The 14,285-nt window shown below is 36.3% G+C and overlaps 3 protein-coding genes across 4 annotated transcripts; 1 reads left to right on the forward strand and 2 right to left on the reverse strand.

Annotated features, from left to right (window-relative positions):
- Positions 1 to 63: 63 nt before the first annotated feature.
- On the reverse strand, positions 64 to 3,438 carry LOC101243073 (protein unc-93 homolog A-like). Its single transcript, XM_026838096.1, has 5 exons — positions 2,783 to 3,438; positions 2,263 to 2,412; positions 1,677 to 1,858; positions 738 to 847; positions 64 to 338 (listed from the first exon to the last, which is right to left on the reverse strand). Exons 1-5 carry the CDS (start codon positions 2,919 to 2,921, stop codon positions 125 to 127), a joined length of 795 nt encoding a protein of 264 aa, XP_026693897.1. The 5' UTR covers positions 2,922 to 3,438; the 3' UTR covers positions 64 to 124.
- Positions 3,439 to 4,010: 572 nt separating this feature from the next.
- On the forward strand, positions 4,011 to 10,371 carry LOC100186904 (protein unc-93 homolog A-like). Of its 2 annotated transcripts, none has more exons than XM_026838103.1 (11): positions 4,011 to 4,100; positions 5,127 to 5,276; positions 5,974 to 6,155; positions 6,393 to 6,475; positions 7,011 to 7,195; positions 7,437 to 7,540; positions 7,787 to 7,993; positions 8,210 to 8,292; positions 8,693 to 8,847; positions 9,493 to 9,660; positions 9,979 to 10,371. In XM_026838103.1, exons 1-11 carry the CDS (start codon positions 4,094 to 4,096, stop codon positions 10,056 to 10,058), a joined length of 1,404 nt encoding a protein of 467 aa, XP_026693904.1. In that variant the 5' UTR covers positions 4,011 to 4,093; the 3' UTR covers positions 10,059 to 10,371. The 2 variants fall into 2 exon arrangements, with proteins under 2 accessions (XP_026693904.1, XP_026693903.1); XM_026838102.1 differs by lacking the exon at positions 4,011 to 4,100 and adding an exon at positions 4,517 to 4,735.
- Positions 10,372 to 10,406: 35 nt separating this feature from the next.
- Positions 10,407 to 13,003, reverse strand: LOC100179010. The gene is made up of 4 exons (XM_002125563.3): positions 12,495 to 13,003; positions 11,962 to 12,106; positions 11,434 to 11,543; positions 10,407 to 10,943 (listed from the first exon to the last, which is right to left on the reverse strand). The coding sequence occupies exons 1-4, from the start codon at positions 12,744 to 12,746 to the stop codon at positions 10,635 to 10,637; spliced, it is 816 nt and encodes a 271-aa protein (XP_002125599.1). The 5' UTR covers positions 12,747 to 13,003; the 3' UTR covers positions 10,407 to 10,634.
- Between the last annotated feature and the right edge of the window lie 1,282 nt (positions 13,004 to 14,285).

Consider the following 14,285-nt stretch of genomic DNA (forward strand, 5'->3'; position numbering starts at 1 on the left):
ATTCATTCAATTGCAAAACTGTGATAACTTTAATTTTGTAAAATTTAGATGTTTTCTAAAAAAATTACCGTTGTCTGTTTTTTTTACAAAAATGAACAGTAACTTTCCGAAAACATTCAATATTTTAAAACAAAATTTGGAATATGTTTGTACCGTTGTCGGATCTCGGAGCGCGCACAATATGAAGTAGTAAACCAAGTATGTTCAGACCAAGGTAAACACCCAACATGGTGTATAAAGTTGCATCGGCAAGCGGAATATAGTTTGAAATATTTCGTTTCGTGATTTCAGGATCCTGGCAATCGTTGGCAGCGCATATGTCACCAACTGATAACGGTCTGCCAATAAACCGGGCATGAATAAATCTAAATAAATTTCTTCTTACCATTAATAACTCGTATATATATATATATATATATATATATAGTGAGGTAAGATGGGACACCTTTTCATTCTTTTTTTTATTATACATTTGGTAGTAAACAAAGAACATTCAAAGAATTATAAAACCGTGTTCTCACAACTCCCATAGACGTTGTTGATTGTTTAAAACACGATCAGAATATTTAGATATTATGTGCTAAAGGTGTCTCCCCCATATATGATTTAGAATTAGTACAAATATAATAGAATATGATATAAACTTGTGATAAATGCCTGACTTTGCTTTGTAGTGCAAATCTCATTTCTAATAAAGTAATTTTAAAAATCGTGTCGAAAAAAAACTTAAAAACTACCTTGGCGTTGTAATAGTTATAGACGTTGTCATATTATCGCCCGGTAAAACATCTTGCTCAGTATCTGGAGCAGTTTCGAACACAACAAACTGTATTAAACTCCCGATGATCTAGTAATAAAATAAGGAGTTCGTTTAAACCAATTCCTGCTTTAAAATACCATAGAATCCTTTTCATAAGACCATATTGTGTTTGCCTGCAACCCCAAACTGCTAGAATAAATGTTAAAACAGCTGGTAGTAGGTTTGTGAGCCAGGAAAGTATGAAAACTATCATATACCAGACCATAGTTTGCCAATTCCTGCTTTAAAATACCAAACATAATAAAAGCTAGATCCAGCTCCACCTATTGTGTGATGTTTATAGCAGGGGTGGGAAATTGTCAATTAGTGTTTAACAAATCTAAAGTTGGTGAAAATTATCCCGCAAATTTATTTTAAAAGCAGGTGTAAAAACAGGCTGTAATATAATACACCACTCGTGTTATAACAACTGTCGTTACCTCGCCTTGCAAGGATGAATACATACATGGTAACTTGTAAGTGGGTATACATGGTAACTTTCTACATACATGGTAACTTGTAAGTGGGCACTAGGTGTATGAAACGGAACACTCGTTTTATAACAATTGTTGCTGCCTCGCTACTGATAAATAAATTACATTCTTTTCTACAAGAAATACGGTCCAAAATGACATTACTAAAACAGCAATTTCAAAAAAAGCTGTTTTTTAACCTTTAACTGCCGTGTGCCACTAAATTAGCTCTAGGACCACAAGTTACTCAAACAGCCGTTGCGTGCTGGTCGTTTCTCCTTTTTCGGTCGCAAATTTAGTCTTATTTGAAACGGAAGCGAAATTTTACTTATATAGTTTGGTTTCAAAAGTAAAAAAAATTATATAAAAACGCGGCAGTTAAACGGTTGTAATTCAACTCTAACCTGTGATAGTTGAATCGCACATAACGTAAAGGCGCCAATATCGCCAACGTAGTCTTTATATTCCCTCGTGCCAAACTTTTCAAAGTTTTTCGCAAAGTAAACAGTATATTGTCCGGCTGTGACGAAAAACAAACTTTTTCCGAAACCTCCGATGACGTTGACCGGTATCAAGGTGTAAAAAGCTGTGATTATATTTTAAAAGCGAGTCAGGTATAAGCACTTTTTGTACAAACTGGAAACTGTACATAGTAGGACGGGGTAAGATGGGTGCCGTCTGCACATAGTATTTCATGTTTTCCAATCGTATTTTATTAAATTAATCACGTTGTAAAAACACGGTCATATATTTCTGTAAATCTTCTTTGTTTGCTAATAAATTGCACGGTCCAAGGGTATTAAAAACATGAACCATTTTACCCCACCCTGCTATACACACTTTTTTCCTGTAGGAAAACAATGGTTTTGTGTTAGCAGCTAATCTCTAGAAAAAATACAACAGTTCTATTTACACTCACTTTAATATCAAGTTCAATAAAAATAAATTTGTTTTTCTCTTTTAAAACTTCATTAAACTACTTTAAATTACTTGGATAAAAGTTCCCAGCAATAATAGCAATGTAAGCGATGTCTGAAATAACCAGCCCCGTCTTTATGTCGATGAAATGCAGCAGATTAGACGATGCGAACAACCCGCCCACCACCATGCAACTATATTGAACTGTTACTGATATTGAGCCTGAAATGATATATATGTTAATATAATATTCTGTTATTTCTGCAACCAGGCACATTGTAAATCCATGAAATTATTCTCTGATACAAGTTTTGCTGGATGGTAGACGAAACGTCGGAAATACAGACGTTTTTAATATACCAGATGAGCCGCTAAAAGATTATATAGTAGGTGGGGAAAGACGGGACATCTTTAGCACACAATATCCAAATATTCTGATCGTGTTTTAAACAGTTAATAACGGTCTATGGGAGTCGTTTAATGTTCTTTGTTTGCTACCAAATGGGTCGAAAAATAGAATGAAAATGTGTCCCATCTTCCCCACCCCTAGGTAACTACTTTATATATTAAATATAAACGAGCCCAAACTTACCCAACCCATCCTCCACGTTCAAACTTGATTGCAAATTAAGCAGGGCATAATGTGCGCAACTTATAACAAAAATTCCGAACCAATATATCGCAAAATCTAACGTCACTTTTCCTTGCGGAGTTTTCGTACTAAACTTCATTCTAACGTTTGCTTTATTTCGCTTTGCTGTACTTGCTTGTCAGTACATTGATATACTTAATCAATTTAATGTAAAGCTATACAAACTGCGCGCCTACATGCAGTTAGTTACACAATGCAGCAGCGAGAGTTATCAGCCATCGTCGCCACCTTTATATGTTTATGGTCCTGTTGACTTACTTTGCTCAGCAAACACATGTAAACTCGGTAACGTGCCAAATATTGGCACAAATTGCCTAGTCAGAAAATTCGTTGAGACAAATCCCACTTTGTTGCCGATTCAATTACTGTATTTTACGGCTCCATGACTGGTTTAAGCCCTTATTGTAACCAAAGGTATTGGACTCGATGCTCGTTGCTGCTACCATTGCGGGCTTTTGTCTTTGAGTTAATGTTCATTGTTCCTGCCTAGTGGTCTTTTAATAAGTTTTCCAAGTTGTTATCCACCGCCACGTCAGGATAACTATATAGTAGGGTGGGAGAAGATGGAACACCTTTTCATTTTATTTTCTCGTCCCATTTGGTAGTAAACAAAGAACATTCAATGATATTATGTGCTAAAGGTGTCCCATCTTACCCCACAGGACTATATAAAATCTACATTTAAATACAGGCTGTCCCATCCCACTCATACAGAACATTTCTGTAAAATTAATTGCATAAATGGATGTAATTTATTAACTCTCGCATGGCGGGCGTTAATTCTATATTTTATATAAATAAGGTTCAGAGAATTTATATGTCAGATTTTTCCTTTACCCTAAAACCCAGGTCGTTTATTCATTGTCCCGTTCATGTGAAAATCGTTCGTTTAAACGACAACGATGCCAGCAGAGTTCAAAGCAAACTTTATCATGTTTAGTGAAGGTTATTTCAAAGTCATGATTCCAATTTTATTACAAAGTTGCGTAAAAAGTAAACACTGCATTAATAAAACGCGTATTTGAAGTCGTTTTACAATGTATGCATATATTGCTATAAACGAACAGACTTTTGTTGCCCATCCGTTTCGCTCGCTTATATTAGAGCATTTATGTCCATAAATCGAAATTGGTCTTCCCTGTAGGTGGAATATATGCTGACACAAATATATCCTGTAAACATGAAATTGGTCGAGTCATCCATGGATATTAACCAAGCTTATTCTGTGAAGTCAATAGAGCTGTAAAAACTATGCTAGGTTGGTGGCGTATTATACTAAGTCACGATAATTTAAAGTTTTAGAATAATTTTGTGCAGAAATTTTAGGTTCAATTTTTAGCAAAATTTTAATGCAGAAAATTTGGGGTTTTTTTTCAGCATAAATTTTACGACAGGTAGAATTAGGTAGTAACTGTGATCTAGGCAGTTAAACACGCCCAACGCAATCTATTTTGCATGTAAGGCTAAAGTTAAGTTAATAAAACCCAAAAACCTTTAGTACGTTAAATAAAGGTTGGCATTTTTACTGTATAGTAGAGTGGGGTAAAACGGGACATATCTTCATTCTCTTTTATCTTCCCATTGGGTTGTAAACATGGATTTTTTTACAAAATTATATAACCGTAGCCCAGAGACTCTAAAATAGCGTTGTTAGATGTTTAAAACACGATCAGGAAATATGAGATTTATAATGCTAACAGTATCCCATCTTACCCCACACTGGTATAGTATTAAGACAGCATCACCAAACAATAATTAGCGTCATGGTGAACTCTAAACGTAAAGATCTAATCCGTGACATGCTTATCTATTACTTTGGATTATTTCTTGTATGTTCGGCACATTACTCGTTGCTTCATTTGCAATCAAGTTTAAACGTGCAGGACGGCTTAGGTGAGTTGTTTGTTTACTCGACTAAAGGTTTAAGAAGAAAATGTTATCTGACTACCGTTAAGAGATTAGATCTTCCGATGGGCGAATGTTCGTAACGATAAACGCAACATACAATGATGTATATATATAGTGCAGTGGGGGAAGATGAGACACCTTTTCATTCGGTTTTCTCGTCCCATTTGTTAGTAAACAAAAAACATTCAAAGAATTATAAAACCGTATCCTCGACTCCCATAGACCGTTGTTAATTGTTTAAAATACGATCAGAATATTTGAATACTATGTGCTAAAGGTTTCACATCTTCCCCCACCCTACTATACGTGATTAACTGTGTTTTTATCCTGGATTCATAACTTTGCCAGGGGTTCTGTAATTATGAATATTCTCCAGGTGTTGCGTCAGTCACAGCTAATTATGCAGCCGTCTTGTTTGGAGGAATATTTCTCTCATCGAACTTTCTTTTCTTCCTTGACATGAAGACCGGGATGGTAGTCACTGATGCGACGTATTTGTTCTTTGTTGCTGCAAACTTTTACCCAGGTAAGTTGGTACGTGCAAATATGAATAAATGAACGTAATGTACAGTAAGGTGGGGAAAGATGGGACACCTTTTCGTTTAATTTTCTAGTCCCATTTAGTAGTAAACAAAGGACATTTTGATTGTTTAAACACGACCAGAATAAATGGGTATTATGATCTAAAGGTGTCCCGTTTTACCCCACTTTACTATAAATTCCAAAAAAATAAAAATATATAAACAAATAATTACTCACTAAGTAACATACATGGTAAATCGTAAGCGAGCACGAGGTGTATGAAACAGAACATCCGTGTTATAATGACCGCCATGCAACGATAAATAAGTTACATACGTGGTAACTCGTAAGCGAGCACGAGGTGTATGGAACAGAACAGTCGTCTCATTTATGCGTAAATTCAAAGGTGCAGGCAGAGTGGTTCGAAGCTCGATGGTGCTACCATTGTGGGCGTATATGTCCTTGGTCAAGACACTCAACGACAATTGCTCCAACCCCACTATGGGTTGTCCAAATTATCAGCCATACCGAAAAATAAATAATCATACGCGCTGCATATATGGAGAAACTCGTATAAGTGGACAGCTTCTAAAGTTGCCGTATATTTGTTTTTGTACTTATGATAACTGAAAAATAATATCTTGGCATTTAGTTGAACACTCGATAATTTATTACTCAATTAAATGTTACGCCCATTTAAGAGTTTTACACCCTCGTTCCCGCTTCGATCATCGCTGGGTTCGGGAAGATTTTATTCTGGGTGTCAGCGGGTGCTTTCAATGTTTATTTCGCCAAATCACTCGCGACCACTGGTAGTAAAGATCTCAATAACTACGTCAGTAACGTGACAGCTTGCAATATTTGCACTTTTCAGTTATCCACTGTAAGTAAACGGTTTGGTGTTTCTGTAATTGTAAAAAGTATATAAGTGAGCACCTATACGTTATATAGAAGAGTGGAAACACCTTTCCTGACCGTGTTTTAAACAAATCACAAGGCTCTTTTAAAATTATGAGGGTACGATTTTAAAATTTGGTAAATATTTTTACTATCAAATGGGTCGATAAGAGAGAATAAAATCATAAACCATCTTACCCCAACCTACTATATATGATTACAGATAGCTGGAAACTTAATTTCATTTGGGGTGTTCAGTTCTGCAGGCGAAACAGCGAGTAATGTATCAGCTAACGGCACAGATTCGTAAGTTTAGTATGTTGCACATGGTGTATTATCTGTATATGGTATAATATCTATATGGTGTATTATCTGTATATGGTATAATATCTATATGGTGTAATATGATATGTTATCCTTAGAAAAGATATGGAATATATTTACCCGTGTAAATAAACGCTGTTCGACGCCTTGACACAGTAGTTAGCACGTTCGCCTCTAGCCCAGCGAATACTACCTGTTTAAGGGTTATGGTTTCTTTCATACCATTGTGTTTGCTAAATTGTCAGCCATGAATATATTGCTGTATTATCCATATATGCTCTCATCAATCATATAAAGTAAGAAAGGGGGAAGATGGGACACTTTTTCATTCTATTTTCTCGTCCCGTTTGGTAGTAAACAAAGAACATTCAAAAAATTATAAAACCGAATTCCCACGACTCCCATAAACCGTTGTTAATTGTTTAAAACACGATCAGGATGTTTGGATATTATGTGGTGAAGATGTCCCATCTCACCCCACGGTTCTATATATGATTTAAATCAATACTTTCTACAGTGGGTTGGTTCTTGCCGATGTATGCGGTGCAAACGACTGTCAGGATCCGAATATTACAAGTCAGTTGTTGTCTCAATACAAACCAGCAAATGAAACGATTCTCTATATAGTACTTAGTGTGTTTGTGGCTCTCAACGGAATTGGTCTCTTGCTGCATCTCATATTTGCTCCATTATCAACAAAAAGTAAGTATTGTAGATTGGGGTAAAAGCTGGGAAGTCGCTCGTCTTTTTTTTAACATTTTTCGACACTTTTCTGACCTTCCGTTTTTTTCGAGTTTTTTTTAAATTTTTTCGAATTATTTTTTGACGTTGTTTACGACAACAAAAACAACTGTTCGACGAAAAAGGATCTATTTGTCTGCTTTTACATGTTCACAATATACCTGTCAAAGAATCATCGCCAGTCTATTGTATTACGTTATAGGATATACAGCTCCACCAAACATGAAGTTGAAAGAAGAAATTAATCACAATTATGTTGATGATGATGAAGATATTAAACAAAAGCAACACGAAGTCGAAACAACGGTACGTATAAGATGGTACATTATATAGTAGGGCGGGGTAAGATGGTTTCTGTTTACATTCTCTTCTCCTTTCCCATTTCGTAGTAAACAAAGAACATTTGCAGAAGTATATAATCGTGTCCGCACAGCTCTAAAACATCGTTGGTAATTGTTGAAAACACGATTACGAAATATGGGATTTAGCTGCTAACCGTATCCTATTTTACCCGTAACAATATATTTAACTGTAATGTAACGTTTCTTTTAGGAGGACTTGGACAGCGACGCACACGATGACAAGAACAAGTTCACTTTCAAATCTGCATGGCTTGAGTTAAAGGGAAGTATCCGTCAATATGGGAGTCTTGTACAATTACTGTTAATACCTGTGTTCTTCCAAGTGGGATTTTTCAACGGGTTTAGTTCAAGCGAAATAACAAGAGCATACGCGTCTTGTGTCTTCGGTGTTTCGCAGGCATGTATTCCAACAATGTGTATACCTAATTGTTAAAAAAATATGCCTAATATTGCTATGATAGGCCAGCAAAATCCTGAATCTAAAATCGTCCGACTTTGCCCCAAGGTCCCATTATTTTTCTTGGGCTTTTCGTTTGCTTACTTTCCTTTTATCTGAACCCCAGTATCAGAGTTTTATTATAAAACACAATTACTAATATTTTGTATTCGCCAGGTCGGAATATCCATGGCGATCACAGCAACCTTCGCCACCGTATCAAGTCTTATCAGTGGGAAAGTTTGCAGTCGTTTTGGAAGGTAACGAGTTTTTGTACAACCGGAAAATATACAATAAAATTATCAATTTCTAGTAATGCAAAATTGAAAATAAGATTTTTAAAAGTGGTGAGAGCGCTCGTATTTTAACCGAAGGCTATCGGTTCGAAGCTCGATGCTGCTACCATTGTGAAGTGTATTACAGGTTGTAGATTAAACCTGCATACAAAGTTTACATACCAGTTTCATTGAACAGAACACCCGCGGTTTAACGACTGTCATTGTGTAACATTTAACTAAACGAAGGCTATCGGTTCGAAGCTCGATGCTGCAACCATTGTGATGTGTATACTACAGGTTCAAACTGTCACCTGCGTGAACACCCGAAGTTTAACGACTGTCAGTGTTTTGAGTTCAACATTTAACTCAACATACTTTACAGGCAGTTTCCAATAGCTCTATCTTGCACCATGAACGTTGCTTTGTTAACGTATTGCTTGTTATGGAGACCTAGTGACGAATCCACCGTGTGGGAATTATATCCAATGAATGCTATGCAGGGAATATCTGCTGGGTGCGCCATGACAGCTACGCAAGGTATAATCATAATAAGAATAACTTTTATTTGTTTCTTGAAATACGTAACAAAATGTAAATACATTTTATATAAAGACAGGATACAGCGACAAAACAACAGTTGTCACAACATGCTTACTGGTAAAAAATATTTAAAATATAGTAGGGTGGGGGAAGATGGGACACTCTTAGCACATCATATCCAAATATTTTGATCGTGTTTTAAACAATTAAAAACAGTCTATTGGAGTCGTGAGGATACAGTATAATTCTTTGAATCTTTTTTGTTTACTACTAAATGGAACGAAAAAAAAAATAGAATGAAAAGGTGTCCTATCTTTCCCCACCCTACTATATAGGTATTTTTTAAAAACATCAATGACATTGGTTTTCTTTAACACATAATTATTAGCCAGCTAAATTGTATAGTTTCATATGGTAGGAGTTCCCGTTAACGTGTATAGCAACCTTTTTTATAGTAACAGCGGTACTGGTATATATAATTCTGTAAATATTCTTTGTTTACTACCAAATGGAACTGAAATATGTCCCATCTTACTCCACCCTACTTTATATTAAATATTCTTTGTTAACCACCAAATAGAAAGATAAAAGGAAATAAAATATGTCCCACCTTGGTTACCCTACTTTGTGTTTTGTTCACAGTTGCTGTTGTTGGTTTCTTCCCCCAAAACACCCATCGTGCATTCTCAGTATGGGCTACAACTTCTAGTACAGGAGCTTTAGTTCAATTCGCATGGAGCACAGGTTTATGTGTTTATGATAAAATCTACATCATGTATGGAGTAACGGCCTTTGCTGCTATCACTTACGGTAAGATTTCCGATAATATTCGCATTCACAGTTCAAAATATGCATGGTGCAAATATAGTACTGTGGGGTAAGATGAGACGCCTTCAGCACAGAATATCAAAATATTCTGATTGTCTTTTAAACAATTAACAACGGTCTATAGAGGTCGTGCTTGGGGGTATAGAATTACCACCAAATTTTACAATTAAACGGAGTAGCAGTATTTAACCAATTTATAAACAACTTTTAAGTAAATGAGACTTTCAAAGCCTATAACTGCAAAGTTGTTAAATCTTAATTGGAAAGAAAACACTAAAATAAATGAAACACATTTCGCAGCGTTAGCGGAGATTGTGCATCGAAAAGACAAGAAGTGTGACGTGGAATCTGAAAGTCGTTTCCAAGTGACTGCACTGTGATATACTTGTTTCCATGGCTTCCAACCATATATGGCCTACTATTGCTACTAATGTATTGAGTAGACCATCATGTCTGCAACACCAGGATGTGCAGATGATGGATCTTAAGACCTATACCGTGGTGGCGAACGTTTTAATTTAAATTGCGTATACGGACGCGTTATATGTGCATACGGACGCGTTATATGCGTCCAAGTGCGCGTTAATGCGTTTACTGTGGGTTTTGGCCGAATGATTCAAATCAGTTTGAAACTGTTCCCTAATTGCACGTAATTTGAATTTTATTAAATCAATATTAATAAGGTAAAGCAAATATGAACTTCTTTGTTATAAACGTACTCCTGATAAAAATGGTGTTAATAGAAATTCTACCACAAACGTATAGTAGGGTGGGGAAAGATGGGACACCTTTCATTATATTTTCTCGTCTACTTTGGTAGTTAACAAAGAATATAAAACCGTATCCTCACGACTCCCATTGGCCGCGTTTTTAATGTTTAAAGCACGATCAGAATATTCGTTTATTCGGATATTATGTGCTAAAGGGTGTCCCATATTGCCCCATCCTACTATTCCTTACGAATAAAACGACGAAACATAGTCAGTTATCTGAGACCATGTACTCGACCAATCATTGTACCAAGCTAATTTCCCAGCTTGATAAACCCCGTATGAGAGCACCACTGTTATAACTGAAATTGAAAACATAATCTCTCTTTGAACTCGTATAAAAAAAGGGTCTTTTTTCATCAACTTCTCTACTATTTTCCCGCGGACATTTTTCCGTGGAAATGGTTTATCCGGCACGGGCACACCAAGAAAATTACAAATAGGTCCCCACCCTTCTTTAACGTTGTATACAAGTAATTGATCTTTCGGTGTGGCCTGGAATTTAGAACCGTTTTTATGGCAGATACTTTTATATGATAGCTATGGTTTTTAACGCTACATACAGTTACATTCATAGCGTTTTGGTATATAGTGGTGTGGGGAAAGATGGGACACCTTTAGCACATAATATCCAAATATCCTGATCGTGTTTTAAACAATTAACAACGGTCAATGGGAGTCGTTCGCATATGGTTTTATAATTCTTTAAATGTTCTTTGTTTACTACCAGATGGGACGAGAAAATATAATGAAAATGTGTCTCATATTCCCCTACCCTACTATACAGTTAAAATGGTATATCCTTTTAGAACTTGTTTAAACCTATAGGCCTAATATACAATCGGCGCGGCTTGAAACCATGGACACACATACGCCCACATCAATGATAGCAGCAACGAGCCTTGAGTCCGTAACCTCTGGTTACAGGCAGGCGCGCTAACCACGGCCCTGAGTTAATATACAAATGATTGAAAATAAGTCCTACCTGCATAACATACGCGTTATGCCGTCGGTACGTCATTCGCATCTGCATTTCGTTAACTTCGGGTAATCTGAACAAGTTGCTTTCGTATTTGACTCCCCAGATTGAAGGTGCTATGTAGAGAATATACATTAGAATGAGAGTCATTATCGGCCTTTTTCTATTTGGGAAGTTAAAATCATAAAATTGATTAAAACCTTCACACGAACTTTAGGAATCATCGAGTTGTTATGAGTCTTTTCTCAGATATGATGACGCTTATGTATTTGTGATAGATTTTTAGGCTTTTGTTTCACGTTTAACTTATGTAAAAAAGTGAGAGGTTACTGCATGGATGCAAGAATATATTTTTAAGCCCGAAAGGTCCGTACCAGATATGGACATTGACCAAAATACCAAATAAAAATATCTCGGTTAACAAAAGAATTTAAGAACGTTAAAAATAGTTATTGTGTTTTTATTTTATTTTTTGTCATGCTTTGCAAGCCTAAAAAGGTTAAGCAGCAGTGGTTTGAAGAAATACCCGCTTACCCATTAGAGCGAAATATGTTGACATCCGCCACCCAGCGATCGAAATATACGGCATCAATCTAAACACGATGCTTTGCTGAGCTTCTAGTTGGGTTAGCAAACTTTTGTACCAAGCGTCCTCGCTCTCACGGACCATGAGGATAACCTGAAAACATGAAAGATATTTTGGATATGGAAACCAAGCGGCGGCATTCTTGTTACAATGCGTACAGGCTATATAGTACTGTGGGGTAAGACGGGACACCTTTAGCACATAATATCCAAATATCCTGATCGTGTTTTAAACAATTAACAATGATCTCTGTGGGAACCGTGAGGATACGGTTTTATAGAAAATTTTTTTTTTTGGGTTTACTACCAAAATGGACGAGAAAATAAAATGAAAATGTGTCCTATCTTCCCCACCTTATTATATAGCGAATGAGTTTCATAATTTTATCTTCATAATTTAGCTGTGCTCTGCAAAAAGTTAAAATTTAGTCAAACCTAAAGCAAAGTTTTAAAACTTAAATCGGGTATGTGTTTAAACAAACCTTCGCATCCGGAAAAGCTTTAAATATCTCATCCCAATAATAAGCACCCGGTAGATCCGATACCACGTCCACGTCTTCGTACATTTGGCGAAACTCTTCGGTCGTTCCTCCTTTGGTTAGTATTTTGCACCATTCGTCGCCAAGAATTGTGAAATTCTCCATAAAATCGTAGACGTTATACCCAAGTTCTTGTAAAGCACTCTGCATGGTTTTTGTGCCGGTCTTAGATAAACCAGCGCAGATTATCTTCATGGTAAAGCGTATTATAGGCAGTAACTAAGTAAGCTGTATACGGTTGTCTATGATCTATTTAATAGATATAGTGTTTACAGTTAAAACAGAATTAGAAATGGTAGCCAAACTCAGCCTGAAATATCAAAAATACGCCCCCCGAAAAAAGGTCACTACTTTCAGTCGTTTAGTTTTGGTGCTAATTATTTATTCTGTACTGTCCCAATATCTGGGTTTGGTTTATCGCTACCACTGTGCAGCAGTGCCTGGTTAATAATTGAATGAATGTAACTTTATCTTCGCGTGGCAGGGCAACGACAGTCGTTAAACACGGGTGTTCTGTTTCATACACCTTGTGCTTGCATACAGTTACCAAAAATGTACTTTGTGGGTAAACCTTTGTCCCACTTACCATAATATTATCATAACTTACTTTGCTAAGGTTAGCTGGTATTAAAAACACGCTTGAATAATTTCCTTCCCGTAGCCGAAGTTCCTACAACACAACATGCGTAATAGACTAGATCAGGTGTGTGCATAAACAGCTTAATAACAAGGTCGTTTCCAGGAAGTGCAATCGCTTATGGCTAATCGGACAATCTCATTTTTACATTCAGATATTTGAACTGTTTTAAGAAATTCCGGCGCCCGAAGCGTTGGTATAAGCGTTTTAAACGATTAACATTACCTATATGTGTACTTGCTATGGTGTAATATAGTAGAGTGGGGGAAGATGGGACACCCTTAGCTCATAATATCTAAATATCCGGATCGTGTTTTAAACAATTAATAACAGTCTATAAAAGTCGTGAGAACACGGTTTTATAATTCTTTCAAAGTTCTTTGTTTACTGCCAAATGGGACGAGAAAATAGAGTGAAAAGGTGTCTCATCTTCACCCGCCCTACTATTTTGTATTGAACACTGTCTGACTCTTTTATAAATTCATCATCAAAAATAGTTCTTAACCTTTTTCCTTACTGCAGCCCATTTAAATCACCAACCAATTCTCGCACTCCTTCTAGAATTGCTTAAATAACAAAACAATTGTAATTTAATTTTTAAGCAAGTAACCGCACACTCTAGGAACAGTACTGAAACCCGTGGGCATGAAGCCATGACCTAAACAGCTCTCCAAGTAAATTTTACTGGTCTGGAGCCCGCAATGCTGTATATGTATATGACACTTAACACCTCGAACCCATATAACCCGTGAACGATTGAGCTGTGACCGCATGGCTAGACATACATGGCATTCCTTCAAGATACGTAGAATGGCAGCAATCGCTGCTAAGCGATACACATTACGACCAAAGGGATAAATAAGTTTCATTTATAATTCATTCACTTTTACAAATAGGCTGCTGCTTGTGTAATGACACTCATTTTTTATATCGTTACTTATTCCTGTTTTCTGTTTTTGTAAACTTTTTGGGAACGTTACTATTACCGATGAGTGCGTTCTACCATGACTATGAGTAATCGAAGTACAAACTTTTTCAGCTGAGTACTTATGTTTTACGATTAAAAAGTTTAGGTTACACTACACAAACATGTGCAT

Source organism: Ciona intestinalis, unplaced genomic scaffold, assembly GCF_000224145.3.
Source record: "Ciona intestinalis unplaced genomic scaffold, KH HT000054.2, whole genome shotgun sequence".
In the NCBI taxonomy this organism is placed as follows: domain Eukaryota; kingdom Metazoa; phylum Chordata; class Ascidiacea; order Phlebobranchia; family Cionidae; genus Ciona; species Ciona intestinalis.